This window comes from Pleurodeles waltl, chromosome 8 (genome assembly GCF_031143425.1).
Source record: "Pleurodeles waltl isolate 20211129_DDA chromosome 8, aPleWal1.hap1.20221129, whole genome shotgun sequence".
NCBI classification, from domain to species: Eukaryota; Metazoa; Chordata; class Amphibia; order Caudata; family Salamandridae; genus Pleurodeles; species Pleurodeles waltl.
The window spans coordinates 1,421,826,203-1,421,843,449 of NC_090447.1; the positions used below are offsets into that span (position 1 = coordinate 1,421,826,203).

General features: G+C 50.2%; 1 protein-coding gene across 4 annotated transcripts in view; it reads left to right on the forward strand.

Moving 5' to 3' along the window:
- Nucleotides 1–17,247, forward strand: part of LOC138248711 (E3 ubiquitin-protein ligase TTC3-like) — a 1,399,506-nt gene that overhangs the window by 966,808 nt on the left and 415,451 nt on the right. For all 4 annotated transcript variants that reach the window (XM_069202543.1, XM_069202544.1, XM_069202547.1 and 1 more), the window contains one exon: nucleotides 16,968–17,117. In XM_069202543.1, coding sequence (XP_069058644.1) covers nucleotides 16,968–17,117 — 150 coding nt within the window. The remainder of the gene's footprint in view (nucleotides 1–16,967; nucleotides 17,118–17,247) is intronic.

The following is a 17,247-nucleotide window of genomic DNA, read 5'->3' on the forward strand; positions in this document are numbered from 1 at the left end:
TCTGAGGTTTTCCAGGCAGCCCCAGCTGCTGCCACCTCTCAGACAGGTTTCTGCCCTCCTGTTGGTTGAGCAGCTGAAGCCCAGGAAAGCAGAACAAAGGTTTATTTTGCGAGAGAGGTGTTACACCCTCTTCCTTTGGAAATAGGTGTTACAGCCTGAAAGGGGTAGCCTCCCTAAGACACTGTAAATGCTTTGAAGGGCACATTTGGGGCCCTCCTTGCATAATCCAGTCCACACCGGTTCAGGGACCCCCAGTCCCTGCTCTGGTGCAAAACTGGACAAAGGAAAGGGGAGTGACCACTCCCCTGTCCTTCATTACCCCAGCGGTGGTGCTGAGAGCACCTCCAGAGGGTCCCTGGGATTTGCCATCTTGTATTCCCTGGGTGGTCAGTCCAGCAGGTGACGTCAGAGCCGTCCCTGATAGGCGCTTACCTGTTTAGCTGACTATTCCCCCCTTCAGGGCTATTTAGGGTCTCTCCTTTGGGTAGTTCTTCAGATTCGGATTGCAAGACTCTAGCAGGAATCCTCTGCATCCTCGAATTCAACTTCTCACCGAAGAAACTGCATCAGGACCCTCCAGGGACTCTACAAACTGCAACAAAGAAGCAAAGACGACTTTTGCAACATCATATCTTCTGCTCCTGCCAGCAACTGTATCCCGGGCGTGCATCCTCAGAGGACAGCCTGTCTTCAGCCTGCACCAGAAGAGCAAAGGAATCTCCCTAGGTGTGAAGGAGTCTCTCCCCTGCTTAAGCAGGCACCTACTGCAATGACGACCGGCTGCGTGGATCCCCTCTCCTGATGAGCTGCTTGGATCCTGCATCATGGGTGGTGGACTGAATTGGTTCCGACGTTCCTGATGTCCAACTGTCCAACTTTGGTGGAGGTAAGAGCTTGCCTCCCCACGCAAGACATTACCCCCGTCCACCGCATGTTTTGCAGTTGCCAAGACTTGTTGGCATCCCTCCACCAACTTCTTTGTGCATCTTGCAGCTTCAGCCCCCAGCACTCTATCCTGTGATGCACATCTTCCTGAGTGGTTCTCTGGTGGCGTGGGAGCCTTTGCCGTAGTGGCGCATGGGCCTCTTCTTGCACCTCCATTGTCTCCGTGCTGTGGATCTCCTTTGTGTGCTGTCTGGTCTTCTGTGGGCTCTCTGACTCCCCTCCTGGGTAGAGTCCGCCAGGTCCCTCCTGGGCAGCGCCGCAAGCTTTGCATTTGCCAAGGCTTATTGGCGGACTCCAGCGACGCAAACCAGACTGCAATCGTCCAGCCAGCGTGGGACATATCTGCACCGACCAGGAACCTGACTCCATCTTCTTGGGTGTAGTACTGACTGTTGTTCTTCACCGGTGGTTCTTCTTTTGCACCTTCATCCAGGTTAGCAGGTGCTCCTGTTCTTCCTGTAATCTTCAGTGCTTTTTGGACTTGGTCCCCTTCTTCCACAGATCTTCAGGTCTAGGAATCCACTGTTGGTGTCTTGCAGTCTTTTCTGGTTCTTGAATAATCTTCTTTCTCATGCTCTTCTGTGTTCTGGGAAAGTTATTGTGATTTACTCCTGCTTTTCTGGGCCCTGGGGTGGGTTCTATTACTTACCTTTGGTGTTTCTAATACTGCCAGCACCACTCTACACACTACACTTGCCTAGGTGGGAAGCCAACATTTGCATTACACTTTCTTAGTATATGGTTTGTGTTCCCCCGTGCCCATTTCTAACTATTGTGATTTTCACAATTTGCACTGTTTTCTAACTTTTCTTGCACCTGTTTTGCATACTAGTGTATATAATTTGTGTATTATCTCCTAAGGGGAGTGTAGTCTCTATGGTATTTTTGGCATTAGTGTCACCAAAATTAAGTACCTTTATTTTTGAGTATTGAGCATTTTTTTCATGTGTGACTACAGTGGTATTGCATGAGCTGTGCATGTCTCCTGAATAAGCTTTGGCTGCTCAGCTACAGCTACCCCTAGTGAGCCTGGCTTCTAGACACTGCCTACATTTTACTAATAAGGGATAACTGGACCTCGTATAAGGTATAAGTACCATAGGTACCCACTACAAACCAGGCCAACCTCCTACAGTGCCCCTGCCACCTTCCAAAGGTTGGTGAATCAAGTCCTTGCTGGTTTGGAGTCCTTTAGTACATCATATCTGGATGATATTGCTGTCTTTAGCTCCTCCTGGCAGGATCACCTGGTCCACCTGGAGAAGGTTTTGCAGGTTTTGCAATCAGCAAGCCTCACTATCAAGGCATTAACGTGCCAGATAGGGCAGGTCACTGTTGTATACTTGGGCAACATTGTAGGTGGAGGCCAAGTGCAAACCTTACAGCCCATGATCCAGACTATTCTGAAGCTCCAAAAACCCAGACTCAAGTCAGGGCATTCCTTGGCTTGACTGGTTACTATTGGAGGTTTGTGAAGAGGTATGGATCCATTGTGACTCTGCCCTCACAGAACTGACCTCAAAGAAAATGCCCAGAAAAGTAAACTGGACTCTTGAGTGTCAAAAGGCCTTTCACACCCTGAATGAGGCAATGTGCTCAGTACCAGTACTCAAAGCTCCAGACTACTCTAAACAGTTCATTGTGGAGACAGATTCCTCTGTACATGGGAAAGGAGCAGTCCTGTCAGAAACCAACAATGATGACCTTGACCAGCCTGTTGCTTTTATTAGGTGGAGGTTACTCGCCAGAGAGCAGCGTTGGAGTGCCATTGAGAGAGGGGGGCCTTTGCTGTGGTTTGGTCACTGAAAAAGCTGAGACCATACTTGTTTGGTACCCACTTCTTTGTTCATACTGGCCACAGACCTCTCAGATGGCTGATGCGAATGAAAAGTGAGAACCCTAAACTTTTGAGGTGGCCCGTCTCCCTACAGGGAATAGACTTTTCAGTGGAACACTGACTGGGAAACGTTAGTCTTACCCTCTTTCATTTGGGAGGGGGTTGTGTAGGAAAGTGCCCTTTATGACATGGTTACAAATCTCCCCCCCCCCGTCCCCAACTCCCTCCCCTGTTTTTGTCTGAAATTGATGTAGACTTGACTAAGATTGTGCTTGGATCCTGGTAACCATGCCCTAGCACCAGTGTTCTTTCCCAAAACTGTACCATTGTTACCCAATTGCTCACCCCTGGCATACAGCTAAGTCTCTTGTAAAAGTTAGCCATGGTACCAAGGGCTCTGTGTCCAGGGAAAGGTCCCGAAGGGCTGTAGCATGTATTATGACACCCTAGGAGACCCCTCACCAAACACATGCACATTGCCTTTGCAGCTTGTGAGTGTTAATGGGGAGAAAAAGACAGTCGACATTGCACACCCCTCTGGGTACCATGCCCACAGACCACTGTCTGTGGCATAGGTAATTCACCCCTCTAGCAAGCCTCACAGCCCAAAGGCAGGGTGCGCTATACCACAGGATAGGGCATAGCTGCATGAGCAATATGCCTCTACAGTGTCTAAATCCATTCTTAGACATTGTATATGCAGTGTGGCCATATAAAGTACATGGGCTGGGAATTTGTCATTACAAACTCCACAGCTCCATGATGGCTCCTCTGAAGTCTGATAATTTTGGTATCAAACTTCTCAGCACATTAAACCCACACTAATGCAGTGTTGGATTTATTTAAAAATGCACCCAGAGGGCATCTTAGAGATGCCCCCTGTATTTTAGCCAAACTTCTATTGCAGGACTGCCACTCCCTGACGAGTTTCTGACCACATGGGGTGAGAGTCTTTGTGCACTCTTTGGCCAGAAACAAAGCCTGCACTGGGTGGAGGTGGTTCACACCTCCCCCTGCAGGAACTGTAACACCTGGTGGTGATCCTCAAAGGCTCAGGGCCTCTTGTTACAGTGCCCCATGGCACTCCAGCTAGTGGAGATGCCCTCTCCCCGGACAAAGCCCCATATTTGGCAGCAAGTCCGGTGGGGAAATTAGGAAAAACAAGGAGCAATGACCACTTCAGTTAGACCACCCCTAAGGTGTCCAAAGCTGAAGTGACCCCCTCCATGGAGAATCCTTCATCTTGGTTTGGAGGACAGGGACCAATAGAGTTATATCTGTTTCCCCCCTCACCAAAGGGAATGGGCACTAGAATGGCGTAGTCACCCTCAGGGACAGTAGTCATTGGCTACTGTCCTCTGACCCCTGTAATGCTCCTAAATCCAGGATTTTAGGGCTCCCCTGAACCTAGTGCGTCAGATTCCTGGTGACCTCAAGAAAACAAGAAGAAGAAAGAGGAAGTACTGCCAAGCAGACCCCCAGCAGAGAAGACTGATGACACCAACTGATTTGGCTCCAGCCCTACCGGCCTGTGTGCAGATTCTGAAGCCCCTGCTACAAAAAGGCGATGCATTCTGCAGGACCATCTACCTCTTAAAAGCCTCAAGGACTGCCTGCTCACCAGAGGACCAAGATCTCCCATGGATAGCGGCCATGTCCAGAAAGAACCTCCAACAAATGACTCCAGAACTGCCCTGGATCCTTGAGCCTTGCCCACTCTGCACCCGATGCCCACGACCTGTGTCCAGATGGGCCAACGGTCAAGAGCTGGTCCTCAGGCGATTTTGACCTAGTGTCCACCCTGGGTTGATGTAGGAGGCTGGCCTGGTTTGTAGTGGGTACCAAAGGTACTTATACCAGGTCCAGTTATCCCTTAGTAGTGAAATGTAGTCAGTGTCTAGAAGCCAGGCTGTCTAGAGGTAGCTGTAGGCAGAGCAGCAAAGGCTGAACTAGGAGACATTCAAAGCTCTTGCAATACCACTGTAGTCACACAGTACTCACACACATGAAAGACAATACTCAGTGTTACAAAAATAAAGGTCCAAAATACTTGGGAGTCTTTACTCCCTTAGGAGGTAAGTAAAATACACAGTATATACACTAGTAACCAAAAACAGGTAAGTAAATAGTCAGAAAACAGTGCAAACAGTGAAAATCACAATAGGTTGCAAAGGGCCTAGGGGGAACACAAACCATATACTAAAATAGTGGAATGCGAAAGTCGGTCTCCCACCTAGGCAAGTGTAGTGTGTAGAGGGGTGCTGGGAGTGTAAGAAAACACCTAAGGTAAGTAATAGACCCCACTCCAGAGCCCAGGAAAACAGGAGTAAATCACAGTAAGTTTCCTGAAACACACAAGAAGTCGTGATAGACGATTATGCAAGAACCACAAGAGACTACAAGACACCAGCCATGGATTCCTGGAGCTGAAGACCTGTGAAAGAAAGGGACCAAGTCCAAGAAGCACTGAAGAGTCCAGGGAGAACAGGAGCCCCTGCTAACCTGGATGAAGGTGCAATAGAACCACCACCAGTGAGAAGACAAAGTCGGTATTGCACCAAAGAAGACAGATGTAGGTTCCTGGTTGGTGCAGATGTCCCACGCTGGATGGATGAATGCAGTCTGGTTTGCGTTGCTGGATTCTGCCAACAATCCTTGGCACAGACAAAGCTCCCGGTTAGCGGAAAATGGTGCAGCAATCCGGGACCAGGAGGAACCTGGTAGCCTCTACCCCTGAGGGAGGGAGAGAGAGAGAGTGGGCTCTCTGCTACTCCGAGAGCCCTCAGAAGACCAGGCAGCGTGCACAGGAGTCCCACAGCACTGGGACAAAGAAGGTGCAAATGGATGCCCACACAGCACGACACAAAGGAATCCCACACCGCCGGGGAAACCTCAGGAAGCTGTGCGTCGCAGGATGGAGTGCTGGGGGCCTAAGCTGTGCTGTGCACGGAGAACCTCTAGGAAGGTCGCATACAGGCCTTGGCAACTGCAAGTCACGCGGTGCACGAGGGTACTGTCTTGCGTGGGGAGGCAAGCTCTTACCTCCACCAAAGTTGGAAGCTGGACCTTGGGATTGTCAGAGTCACTTTAGTCCACCTCCTGGTTGCTTGATCCACGCCTGTCGTCTGGAGAGGGGACCCAAGCCACCAGTCGTCGCTGCAGTGAGGAGCCTGCTGAAGCAGGGAAGTGACTCCATCACTCCACTGGAGGTTCCTTCGGTTCTTCTGGTGCAGACTGAAGACAGGCAGTCCTCTGTGGATGCACGACCTGGAAACTGTTGCAGTTGCTGGCAGGAGCTGAAGATAAAATGTTGCAGAAGTCGTCTTAGCTTCTTTGTTGCAGTTTTGTAGAGTTCCTGGAGTGGTCAGCTGTTGTTCGGTCGGTAGAAGAGGAAGTAAAGGCTGCAGAGGATTCCTGCTGGAGTCTTGCAATCTGAATCTGAGGAAACACTCAGGAGAGAGACGTTAAATAGCCCTGAATGGGGGAGTGGTCATCTAACCAGGTAAGCACCTATCTGGGGAGGGCTCTGATGTCACCAGCTGGCACTGGCCACTCAGAGGCTCCCAGAGTGCCCCTCCACCTTGGAATCCAAGATGGCAAAACCCAGGGACCCTCTGGAGGAGCTCTGGGCACCACCCCTGGGGTGGTGATGGACAGGGGAGTGGTCACTCCCCTTTCCTTTGTCCAGTTTCGCGCCACAGCAGGGACTGCGTTTCCCTGAACCGGTGTAGACTGGATAATGCAAGGAGGGCACCATCTGTGCTCTTCAGAGCATTTCCAGAGGCTCTGGGAGGCTACCCCTCCCATGCCTGTAACACCTATTTCCAAAGGGAGAGGGTGTAACACCGCTCTCCCAAACTAAATCATTTGTTCTGCCTACCTGGGCTTGAGCTGCTCAAGCAACAGGAGGGCAGAAACCTGTGTGTGAGGTTGCAGCCGCTGGGGCTGCCTGGAAAACCTCAGAAGGATGGCATGGCAGTACGGCGGTCCCCAGTGGAACCCACAGAGTGCATGGGATTGTACAACCAATACTAGAATCAGTATTGGGGTACAATTCCCAGTTGTTAGACAGCTTACATGGCTATATTCGAAGTTACCATTGTGAAGCTGGCCATAGGTATTGACATACATCCAGTGCACGCGTAAAATGGTGCCCCCGCAGTCACGAAGTCCGGGAAAATGGTCCTGGATGACGTTGGTGCACCTCTGCTAGTTAAGGGGTGCCCTAACACACAGGTACTTTGCACCCAGCCTTCAGGGTTGGAAGGCCTGACATATAGGTGACTTAAAAGTGACCTGTGCAGTGTAAATGGCTGTGAAATGGTGCATGCACCATTTCACACAGGCTTTAATGGCAGTCCTGTAGAAGACTTTGCATGGGCTCCCTACGGGTGGCAAAAGTAATTCTGCAGCCCAGAGGCATCCCCTGGAACCCCAGTGCCCTGGGTACCTAAGTACCATATACCAGGAACTTATAAGGAGGGACCAGTATGCCAATTTGGACTGAAATACTGGGTTTCCAGTATCCAATGACACATTTGGGTACAGAGAGAGCATAAGCACTGGGGTCCTGGTTAGCAGGACTCCAGTGACATAGTCAAGCATACTGACAAAAACAGTGAAACATACTGACAAGTAGGCAACAAACCATAAGCACTGGTGTTCTGACTAGCAGAATCCGAGTGACACAGTCAAAACACACTGACAATCAGGCCATAAATGGGGGTAATCATGCTAGAACAAGGCTGCTTTCTCACAGTTGACCCCTCCTGTCCACCACAACAACACCTGCAGACTAATTTCAGAGGACTCCCCCGCATGTGAAGGATCCGGACGAAGATACTCAGTGCCAAAAGGTACCCTGTACCCGCAGCTCCCCCTGGCCTTGGGTAACCCAAAATCTGGTGCAGCAACATGCAGCAGGTGGCCTTCCTCACTATCCAGCCTGTGGTCTCTCCGAACCGACCCCCTGGACCCAGCCTGCATCCTACTTGTGAACCCTGGGGTCCTCCTATTGAAAAGCATTGGGAGCCCGATGCTGAGTTTGCACCCTGCACCCGGCCGCACCTGCGCTGGTGAGGGGATGTGTTTGGTGCTGACCTTTGCCCCCCCCGTGGCTCTCCTAAACCCCCCTGGTCTGCTCTCCGAAGATGGGGGTACTTACCTGCTAGCAGGCCTGATTCCGAGTGTCCCCTGTCTCCGTAATAGCCCATTTAAAATCTTGCAGCAAGTTTAACCTCTGCAACCGGCTGGCCCTGTGTTGCTGGTGGTGGGTGCTTGGGGTTAACTTGAACCCCAACCTGTGGACATCCTAACCCCAGGAGACTGGAACTGTAAGTCTTGTACTTATCTCAAATCTGTACCAACTTTTCTTCCCCCAAGAAGTCTTTGAAAATTGCACTGTCAACTTTTAAAATACATAGTTACTATTTTATTGAAAACCATTTTACTTGCCAAATTGAAACTAAGTGATGTTGATACATATGCTTGTTACTACTTGCAAATGTATTTACCTGCAAACTGAATTTTGTGGTTCTAGAAACAAAGTAACAAAACATATATTTGCTATATAAAAACAACTGGTCTGGAGTTAGTCCTTGAGTGTGTACTTCATTTATTTCCTATGTGTGTACAACAAATGCTTTGCACTACCCTCTGATTAGCCTAACTCCTTGACCACGGTACCCCTAAAGATCGAATTAGTATGATCTGCTTTAGCCTCTGTTAGGCCTCTGGGGAACCCCTGGACTCTGTGCACACTATACCTCATTTTGATATAGCATGTACAGAGCCAGCTTCCCACAGCTCCCCTTTTGGCATGGTTACCCCCCCCCCCCCCCCCCTCCCTCACACACATGCACCTTTTGTCTGATATCATAGGCTAACTTGACAGACTGTGTGCTGGAATCCTGCTAATCAGGACCCAACATCTGTGTTCTTTCTCTAAACAGTACTATTGCTTCCACAATTGGAACACCTCTGCCACACAGAAAAGGGACTAGTGGTACTATGGGCCCTGTGGCCAGAGAGGGTCCCTAAGGGCTGCAGCATGTATTTTGCCACCCTAAGGGACCCCTCACCGACACATGCAGACTGCCATTGCAAATTGTGTGTGCTGGTGGGGAAAAAAGGTAAAGTCGACATGACATCCCTCTGTGGGTGCCATGGCCACAAACCACTGCATGTGGCTTAGGTAAGTCACCCCTCTAGCAGGCTTTGCAGCCCTAAGCAGGGTGCACTAAACCACAGGTGATGGCATAGCTACATGAGCAATATACCCCTACAGTGTCTGAGTCCATTCTTAGACATCGTAAATGCAGTGTAGCCATATTGAGTACCTGGGCTGGGAGTTTGTCATTATGAACTCCACAGCTCCATCATGGCTTCACTGAATACTGCAATGTTTGGTATCAAACCTCTCAGCTCAATGAACCCACACTGATGCCAATGTTGGATTTATTGTAAAATGCACACAGAGGGCATTTGAGACATGCCCCCTGAATTACACCCAACTCTTTAGTGTGTGGCTTTCCCAGCCTGCCACTACCAGATGAGTTTCTGACCCCTTGCGGTGATAGCCTTTATGCTCTCAGGAGTCAGGGACAAAGCCTGTTCTGAGTGGAGGTGCTTGACACCTCCCCCCTGCAGGAACAGCAACACTTTGTGGTGAGTCTCAAAGGCTCCTCCCTTTTGTTCTGCTTCCCCAGTGCAGTCCAACTAGATCTCTGCCCCCTGGACCAAGCCCCACTTTTGGCGGCAGGTCCGGCTGGAAAATTAGTAAACACCAGGAGGAGTGTCCACCCCAGCTGGGATCATCCCTAGGGTGCCCAGAGCTGAGGTGAACCCCTCCTGGCAGAATCCTCCATTTTGTTTTGGAGCGTTATAGCCAATAGGGTTAGGTATGTGCCCCCTTCCCCAAAGAGTGTGGGCACAGGAAGGGTGTAGCCACCCTCAGGGTCAGTAGCTATTGGCTACTGCCCTCTGACCCCTCTTACGCCCCTAAATCTTGTATTTAGGAACACCCCTGAACCTTGCTCTTCAGATTCCTGGTGACCTAAAGAAGAAGAACGACTGAAGAGCCGCACCTGCAGTGAAGACTCCAGATGACAACTGATTAAGCTGCAGCCCTACCGACCTGTCTGCAGCTTCAAGAATCCCTGCTTCAAGAAGATGACTAGTTCTGCAGGACCAGAGGCCTTTACAAAACCCCAGAGGAACGCCTTCCCTAAAGACCAAGATCTCCCTAGGACAGTAGGCCTGTCCACAAAGAAATCTACAACCAGAACTTCGTAACCCTCAGGATCCGTGACCACTCTGCACCCATGGCCCGAGTCCAGGTGGCCCACCTGACCAAAGAGTGCCCCCAGACGATTCCAACCTCGGGTCCACCCTGGGTTAACCCCTCCTGGCCACCACAAGGATGCCTGTAGCCTGAATCCAGAGGACCTTCCTGACCGGATCCAGTGAAGATACCCGACGCCTTAAGGTACCTGCAACCGCAGCCCTCTGGCCTCGGGGAACCCAGCTGATGGTCCATCGACGTCCATAGGAGCCTCAACTTACCTGTCCAGCCATTCGTCTTCATCAGCCGACCCCCTGGACCATGCCCTGCAACCTATTTTTCCATTGAAAAGCATTGGACGCCCTGCACTGTTTGCACCCTGTATCCGGCCTCCCCTGTGCCACTGAAGGGGTGTGTTTGGTGCTTACCTGTGACCCCTAGGTGCTGATCAAAACCCCTGAGGGTCCGTGCTGTAGAACCGCGGGTACTTGCCGGCAAACTGTTCACTTGGAGTGCCCCCAGTCTCCTTAGGATTCCATTGGGCACCTGACACCAACTTTGAAATCTGCACCCGGTCGGCCCAGTTTGCTAGTGGTGCATCCTTGGTGTCTTCCTAACCTTTGCCCTGTGGACATCTTAACTCCCACAAACTGGGATCGTAAGTCGAGTACTTACCTGTAAACTTTGTATGTACTTTCCCCCCAGGACTGTATTGCCTTCAATGAAAATTGCACTGTCTACTTTTGAAATTGAAAAGTATTACTTTAATTCAAAACTGTTTTATCTGTTAATTCCAAACAAAGTGCATTAGATACGTGAAAGTGATACATGCTTTAAACTGTACTTACTTGTAACAAAGATTATTTTGGTTCTAGAAATAAAGTAACAAAAGTATATTTTTGATACTTAAACATTGGCCTAGAGTTAGTCATTGAGTGTGTGCCTCATTTTTGGCTGTGTGTGTACAAGAAATGCATAGCACTACCCTCTGTTAAGCCTAACTGCTCGACCACACTTCCACAAAAGAGAGCATTAGTATTATCTATTGTTACCTCCGTCAAGCTTCTTGGGGAACCCCTGGACTCTGCGCACACTATCTCTCATTTTGAGATAGTATATACAGAGCAAGCTTCCTATAGTCAGCTTAAAAACTCTACAAAAGGGTCGAATTTTGTGAAAAAATGACCAGGGTAGCTCTTCACCGGATCAGCGCGTGGCGCAGAAAGAAAAGAACTAATGTCACTATGCGGAGGCAGCGCCTATATTCGACCCCGACGTCAAATAGGAGGGACCCGGGGTCACTCAGACGTTGCAGGCAGGGCACAGGGGGGCTTCTCGGGCCAGCCACCCACTGGGCAAGGGTGGGGGATGCCTGCTGGTCACAGCTGCCCCGGTGGTTGGTTCTTCACGAGCCTGGGAGCTGCGGGTGCAGTGCTTCTTCCAGGCGTCGGGTTTCTTCTTTCCGGGCAGTCGCGGTCATTTGGGCCCTCGGGATTCCCTCTGCAGGCGTCGTCGTGGGGGTGTAGAGAGGTTAGCCCAGGATTGACACGATGTCAGAGTCGCCTGGGGATCGAGCCTCTCTGGGTTGTTGGTTTCTCTGGACACAGGCCAGGGGGGTCGGGTGCAGAGTGGTGGGGACTCATGCTTCTGGAGTGAAGTGAGAGTCCATTTAAAGATGGTTTCTTCTTGCTTGAGGTGGACAGTTCCGCTGTCCTCTGGAGTTCTTGGTCCTTTGTAGTTGCAGGGCAGTCCTCTGAGTCGGCAGAGGTTGCTGGGCCTACAGGATGCAGCGCTGGTGCAGGTTTTTTGAATCAGGAGACAGGCCGGTAGGGTGGGGCCGAAGCAGTTGTCGTCTTCCTTCTTCTCTGCAGGGTTTTCAGGTCAGCAGTCCTTCTTCTTTGTAGGTCATTAGGAATCTGATTTCCTGGGTTCAGGGTCGCCCCTAAATACTAAATTTAGGCTGGAGGGCAGTAGCCAATGGCTTCTGTCCCTGAGGGTGGGTACACCCTCCTTGTGCAGCCTCCCTTTGGTCTGGCTAAATCCTCCAACACAAGATGGAGGATTTTCTAAGGAGGGGGTCACATCAGCTCTGGTCACCTTAGGGGTGGACCTGGCTGAGGGGGTGACTCCTCCTTATTTTTCTCATTATCTCCCCGGACTTGCCGCCAAAAGTGGGGACTGTGTCCAGGGGGGTGGGCATCTCCACTAGCTGGAGTGCCCTGGGGCGTTGTAACACTAGGCTTGAGCCCTTGAGGCCCACCGCCAGGTGATACAGTTCCTGCAGGGGGAGGTGTGAAGCACCTCCACCCAGGACAGGCTTTGTTCCTGCTCACAGAGTGCAGAAAGGCATTCCCCCCGGGTGGCCAGAAACTTGTCTGGAAGTGGCGGGCTGGCAGAGACTAGTCAGCCTAGCACTGGCAGTTGGGCTGGCATGCAGGGGGCATCTCTAAGATGCCCTCTGTGTGCATTTCTCAATAAATCCCACACTGGTATCAGTATGGATTTATTGTGCTGAGAAGTTTGATACCGAACTTCCCAGTATTCAGTGTAGCCATTATGGAACTGTGGAGTTTGTGTTTGACAAACTCCCAGACCATATACTGTTATGGCTACCCTGCACTTACAATGTCTAAGAATTGGATTGGCAATGTAGGGGCATAGTGCTCATGCAGCTATGCCCCCACCTGTGGTATAGTGCACCCTGCCTTAGGGCTATAAGACCTGCTAGAAGGGTGACTTACTTATGCCACAGGCAGTGGGTTGTGGGCATGGCACTCTGAGGGGAGTGCCAAGTCGACTTAGTCTTTTTCTCCCCACCAGCAGACACAAGCTGTGAGGCAGTGTGCATGTGCTGAGTGAGGGGTCCCCAGGTTGGCATAATACATGCTGCAGCCCTTAGAGACCTTCCCTGGCCAGAGGGCCCTTGGTACCAGGGGTACCTTTTACAAGGGGCTTATCTGTGGTCCATTGCTGTGCCAATTGTGGAAACAAAGGTACAGTTTTAGGGAAATAACACTGGTGCTGGGGCCTGGTTAGCACGGTCCCAGCACACTTTCAATCACAGGTGGCATCAACAAAAGACAAAAAGTTAGGGGGTAACCATGCCAACAGTGGCATTTTCCTACGAGGGTCATATCTGCTCCTGCAGGTATGCCCTGACATGTAAATCATAGCACCCTGCCTTTAGAGATGGAAGGCCTGCCAGAGAGGTGACTTACATATATTGCACGCAGTGTAAAGGGACAGGGCACACAGACTGTGTGCCATGTTGTGTTTTTATTTTAGGTCTGCACCAAGACACGCACTATGTGGACCTGAGGGGACCGCTGAGGGTTGCAGAATTCATTCTGTAGCCATCGGGGACATTCCTTTAGTACTCCATGCCCTACTTTGTACTTGTAGTGGCAGCTAAAGGTCTGCCAATTGGGAAAAAACGACTGTACAGTTTCAGGGAAAGAAAAGTGGCACTTGAGACCTGTTTAGCAGGGGTCCAGTGCACTTTCAGTAGAAACTGCACCGGAAACCAGGCAAAAAGTGTGTGGGGGTTGACCGTGTCAAAAGAAGCACTTTGCTTCAGCCATTATAGGTGCTTGCTGCGTCTCCAGTAGTTAAAGATTGTATTCCTTAATGCAATTAGTCTATTTAGTTGTTTTCAAGCATTGTCTGTACAAACGCCCTACGCCATCTTTTTGTTGGACAAACTGGTACTGAGGATTCAGGAGGCCTAACGTTGTGAAACCTTTGAACATGGCACAATCAGGTACGTTGCCAGCAGTCCTTGCTTTCTTTTACTCATTCATCTCTGCCTCGAAGACCACTGCAAAAATGTCCAGGGAACTAACGTAGTGCCAGGATGGCAATATATGGATTCTCTGTTGTCACAGCTGCTCAGCTTCTAGCACTGGGATGAAGACAGTGACACTTTCCAGCCCTTGAGAGCTATGGCAACATTTTCGGGGTCCAGTCTGATGCCTGGTGTAGGAAGCTGGCCTGGTGTGTGGTGGGTACCTAAGGTACTTACACCTTATACCAGGTCCAGGTATCCCTTATTAGTGTAATGTAGGCATTGTCTAGCAGCCAGGCTCCCTAGAGGTAGCTGTGGATGAAGAGCCAAGGCGTATCTATACCACTGTAGTCACACAGCACTCCCACACATGAAAGAAAACACTCAGTGTTACAAAAATAAATGGTACTTTATTTTAGTGAGACTATACCAAAAAGTTCTAGAGAGGTAACCCTACAATAAGAGGTAAGTGACACACTAAATATGTACACTAGTTATCACCAATAGGCATAGAAAGTGATAGAAAGTGAAAATGCAAATGGACAATAGTGACCCTAGGGGGAGCCCAAACCACATACTAAAAAAAATGGAATGCGAACACAGGACCCCCCACCTAGGTAAGTGGAATGTGTAGAGGGGAGCAGAGGGTAGCAGGAAACCCCAAAGGTAAGTACCACAGTGCCCCCTAGTGACCAGGAGGAAAGGAGTAATTTATTAAATTTTCCCTGAACCCCCCAAAAGGAAGAAAATTAAGAAAATGCAACACCCAGACAAGACTGCAAGAAACCAGCGATGGATTCCTGAAGAGGAAGACCTGTGGAAGAAGGGGATCAAGTCCAGAAGTCACAGAAGAGTCCAGGAGGAGTAGGAGCACATACCCACCCAGCTGTGGATGCAGGAGTTGGTTGATGATGAGATAAAGACTGTTAGGAATGCAGCCCTGCAGCAGGTGAAGAGTTCCTGGTGGATGCAGTTGACGTCCCTCCCCGGATGGAAGATTGCAGTCAGTCAGTGGTATGGAAAAGCCACCAACAAGCCTTGGCAAGGGCAGAAGTCGTGGTGAAGCAAAAGTGGAGCTTCCGGGGACCGGCAAGGTCCAGGAGGACTCAACCAATGGGGTGGGGGGGGGGAGTCCAAGGAGGACCCTCAGCAAGGCAGATACTCCACATAAGAGGCAGCCCCCAAAGGAGATCCACTGGACGAGGAACCAGGAGTCATAAAGGATCCCCTGCAGCACAAGTGGAGAAGGGTCCCACGCCGCAGGAGAAGCACGCAGAGGGCTGTGCGTCGCAGAAAGGAGGGCTGGGGCTACATGGAGCCTAGAGATCCCTTGGAGGAGATGCAAACAAGCCTTGACAGCTGCAAGAGATGTAGTACATGGGGGTACTTTCCTGCATGGGAAGGCAAGGGCTTACCTCCAACAAAGAGGGACAGCTGACAGAGAGGACTAAGAGGACTACTCCGGACCACCACCCGTGATACAGGATCCATGCAGCTCAGGATGAGAGGAGATCCATGCAGCTGGTCGTCTTTGCAGTTGGTGCCTGCGGATGTGTGACTCCTTCACTCCAAGGGACATTCCTTCTTCCTTCTTGTGCAGACGAACACTTGCCGCCCTCAGAGGATGCACAGCCAAGGAAAGGTTGCAGAAGCTGGAAGGAGCCATGGAAACAATGTTGCAAGCAAAGTCTTTGTCATGGATGCAAATTGTTGGTTCCTGGAGGGTCCAGTCCTGGTTCCAGTGGCTAGAAGTTGAAGTAGGGTTGCAGAGGGGTCCTGCTGGAATCTTGCAAGCCGAATCTGAGGACCCACCCAAGAGAGAGACCCTAAATAGCCCTGAAAGGGGGGTTGGTCACCTAGCCAGATGACCACCTATCAGGAGGAGGCTCTGATGTCACCTGCCTGACCTGGCCACTCAGATGCTCCCAGAGGTCCCTGCTAACCTTGGATTCAACATGGCAGAACCCAGGGACCCTCTGGAGGAGCTCTGGGCACCACCCTTGGGGTAGTGATGGACAGAAGAGTGGTCACTCCCCTTTCCATTGTCCAGTTTCTCACCAGAGCTGGGACTAGTGGTCCCTGAACCGGTGTAGACTGGTTTACGCACAGAGGGCACGAAATGTGCCCTGAAAAGCATACCAGTGGCTTGGGGAGGCTACCCCTCCTAAGCCATGTAACACCTATTTCGAAAAGGAGAGGGTGTTACGCCCCTCTCCCAAAGGAAATCATTTGTTCTACCTTCCTGGGTTTGAGCTGTTCAAGCAGCAGGAGGGCAGACACCTGTCTGAGGTGGCAGCAGCTTAGGCTGCCTGGAAAACCCCAGCAGGCTGGTAGGAGCAATGCTGAAGCTCCTCCAAGGAGCCCCCAGAGTGCATGGGATCATACTTCCAATACTGGCAACAGTATTGGGGTATGATTCCGACATGTTTGATACCAAACATGCCTAGTTTTGAAGTTACCATTATGTAGCTGGACATAGGTAGTGACCTAAGTCCAGTACACGCATAAAATGATGTCCCCTCACTCACAAAGTCCTTGAAAATTGAACTTTAATTTGTGGGGGCACCTCTGCTAGTGCAGAGGTGCCCTCCCTCACAGGTACTTTCACCCTGCCTTCTGGGCTAGGTGGGCCTTATAGTGACCTGATGCACTGTGACCTAGCATGCACCGTTTCACGCAGGCTGCAATGGCAGGCCTGAAGAACACTTTGCATGGGCTCCCCATGGGTGGCATAATACATGCTGCAGCCCATGGGGATCCCCTGGCACCCCAATGCTCTGGGTACCATATACTAGGGACTTACATGGGGGCACCAGTACACCGAATGTGGGGTGTAAGTAACCAAGTTAGAAAGGAGAGACCATAATCACTGGGTTCCTGATTAACCGGATCCCCGTGAACTTAGTCAAACACACTGACAAACAGGCAAAAAGCGGGGGTAACCATGCTAAAAAGAGGCTACTTTCCTACAGCTGGGAATATTCAAAAGGTTAGGAATATGCGGCTAAAATATCTACCAGAATTCTTTCTACCAAAAATAAGTAAAACTCTTTCCTTCAGTATTTTCTTAACATGACCTGTTTCAGAGCAACTTGTAATGATCATGTTTTTCTTATTAGGGGGATATTTTACGATTGGAAAAAGAACATGTTGTACTGAAAGAACAGCTTAAGAAAGCATCTGAAAAATATGAACTGTCAAGGTCCCAGAAAACTGATGAAATAGTTGTCATGGAAGAGCAGTTACAAAAACTTAATGAACAAAATAAGGTAATTTTGTCTTGTTATAAATTGGCGTAATTTCCAGGAAGTGTCTTCAGTCTTGCAGTAGTCTCCAGTTGTTTGGGGAACGGAAACATAATTTTAATGTAAATATGTTTGAAAAAATGTTCTTTTATGG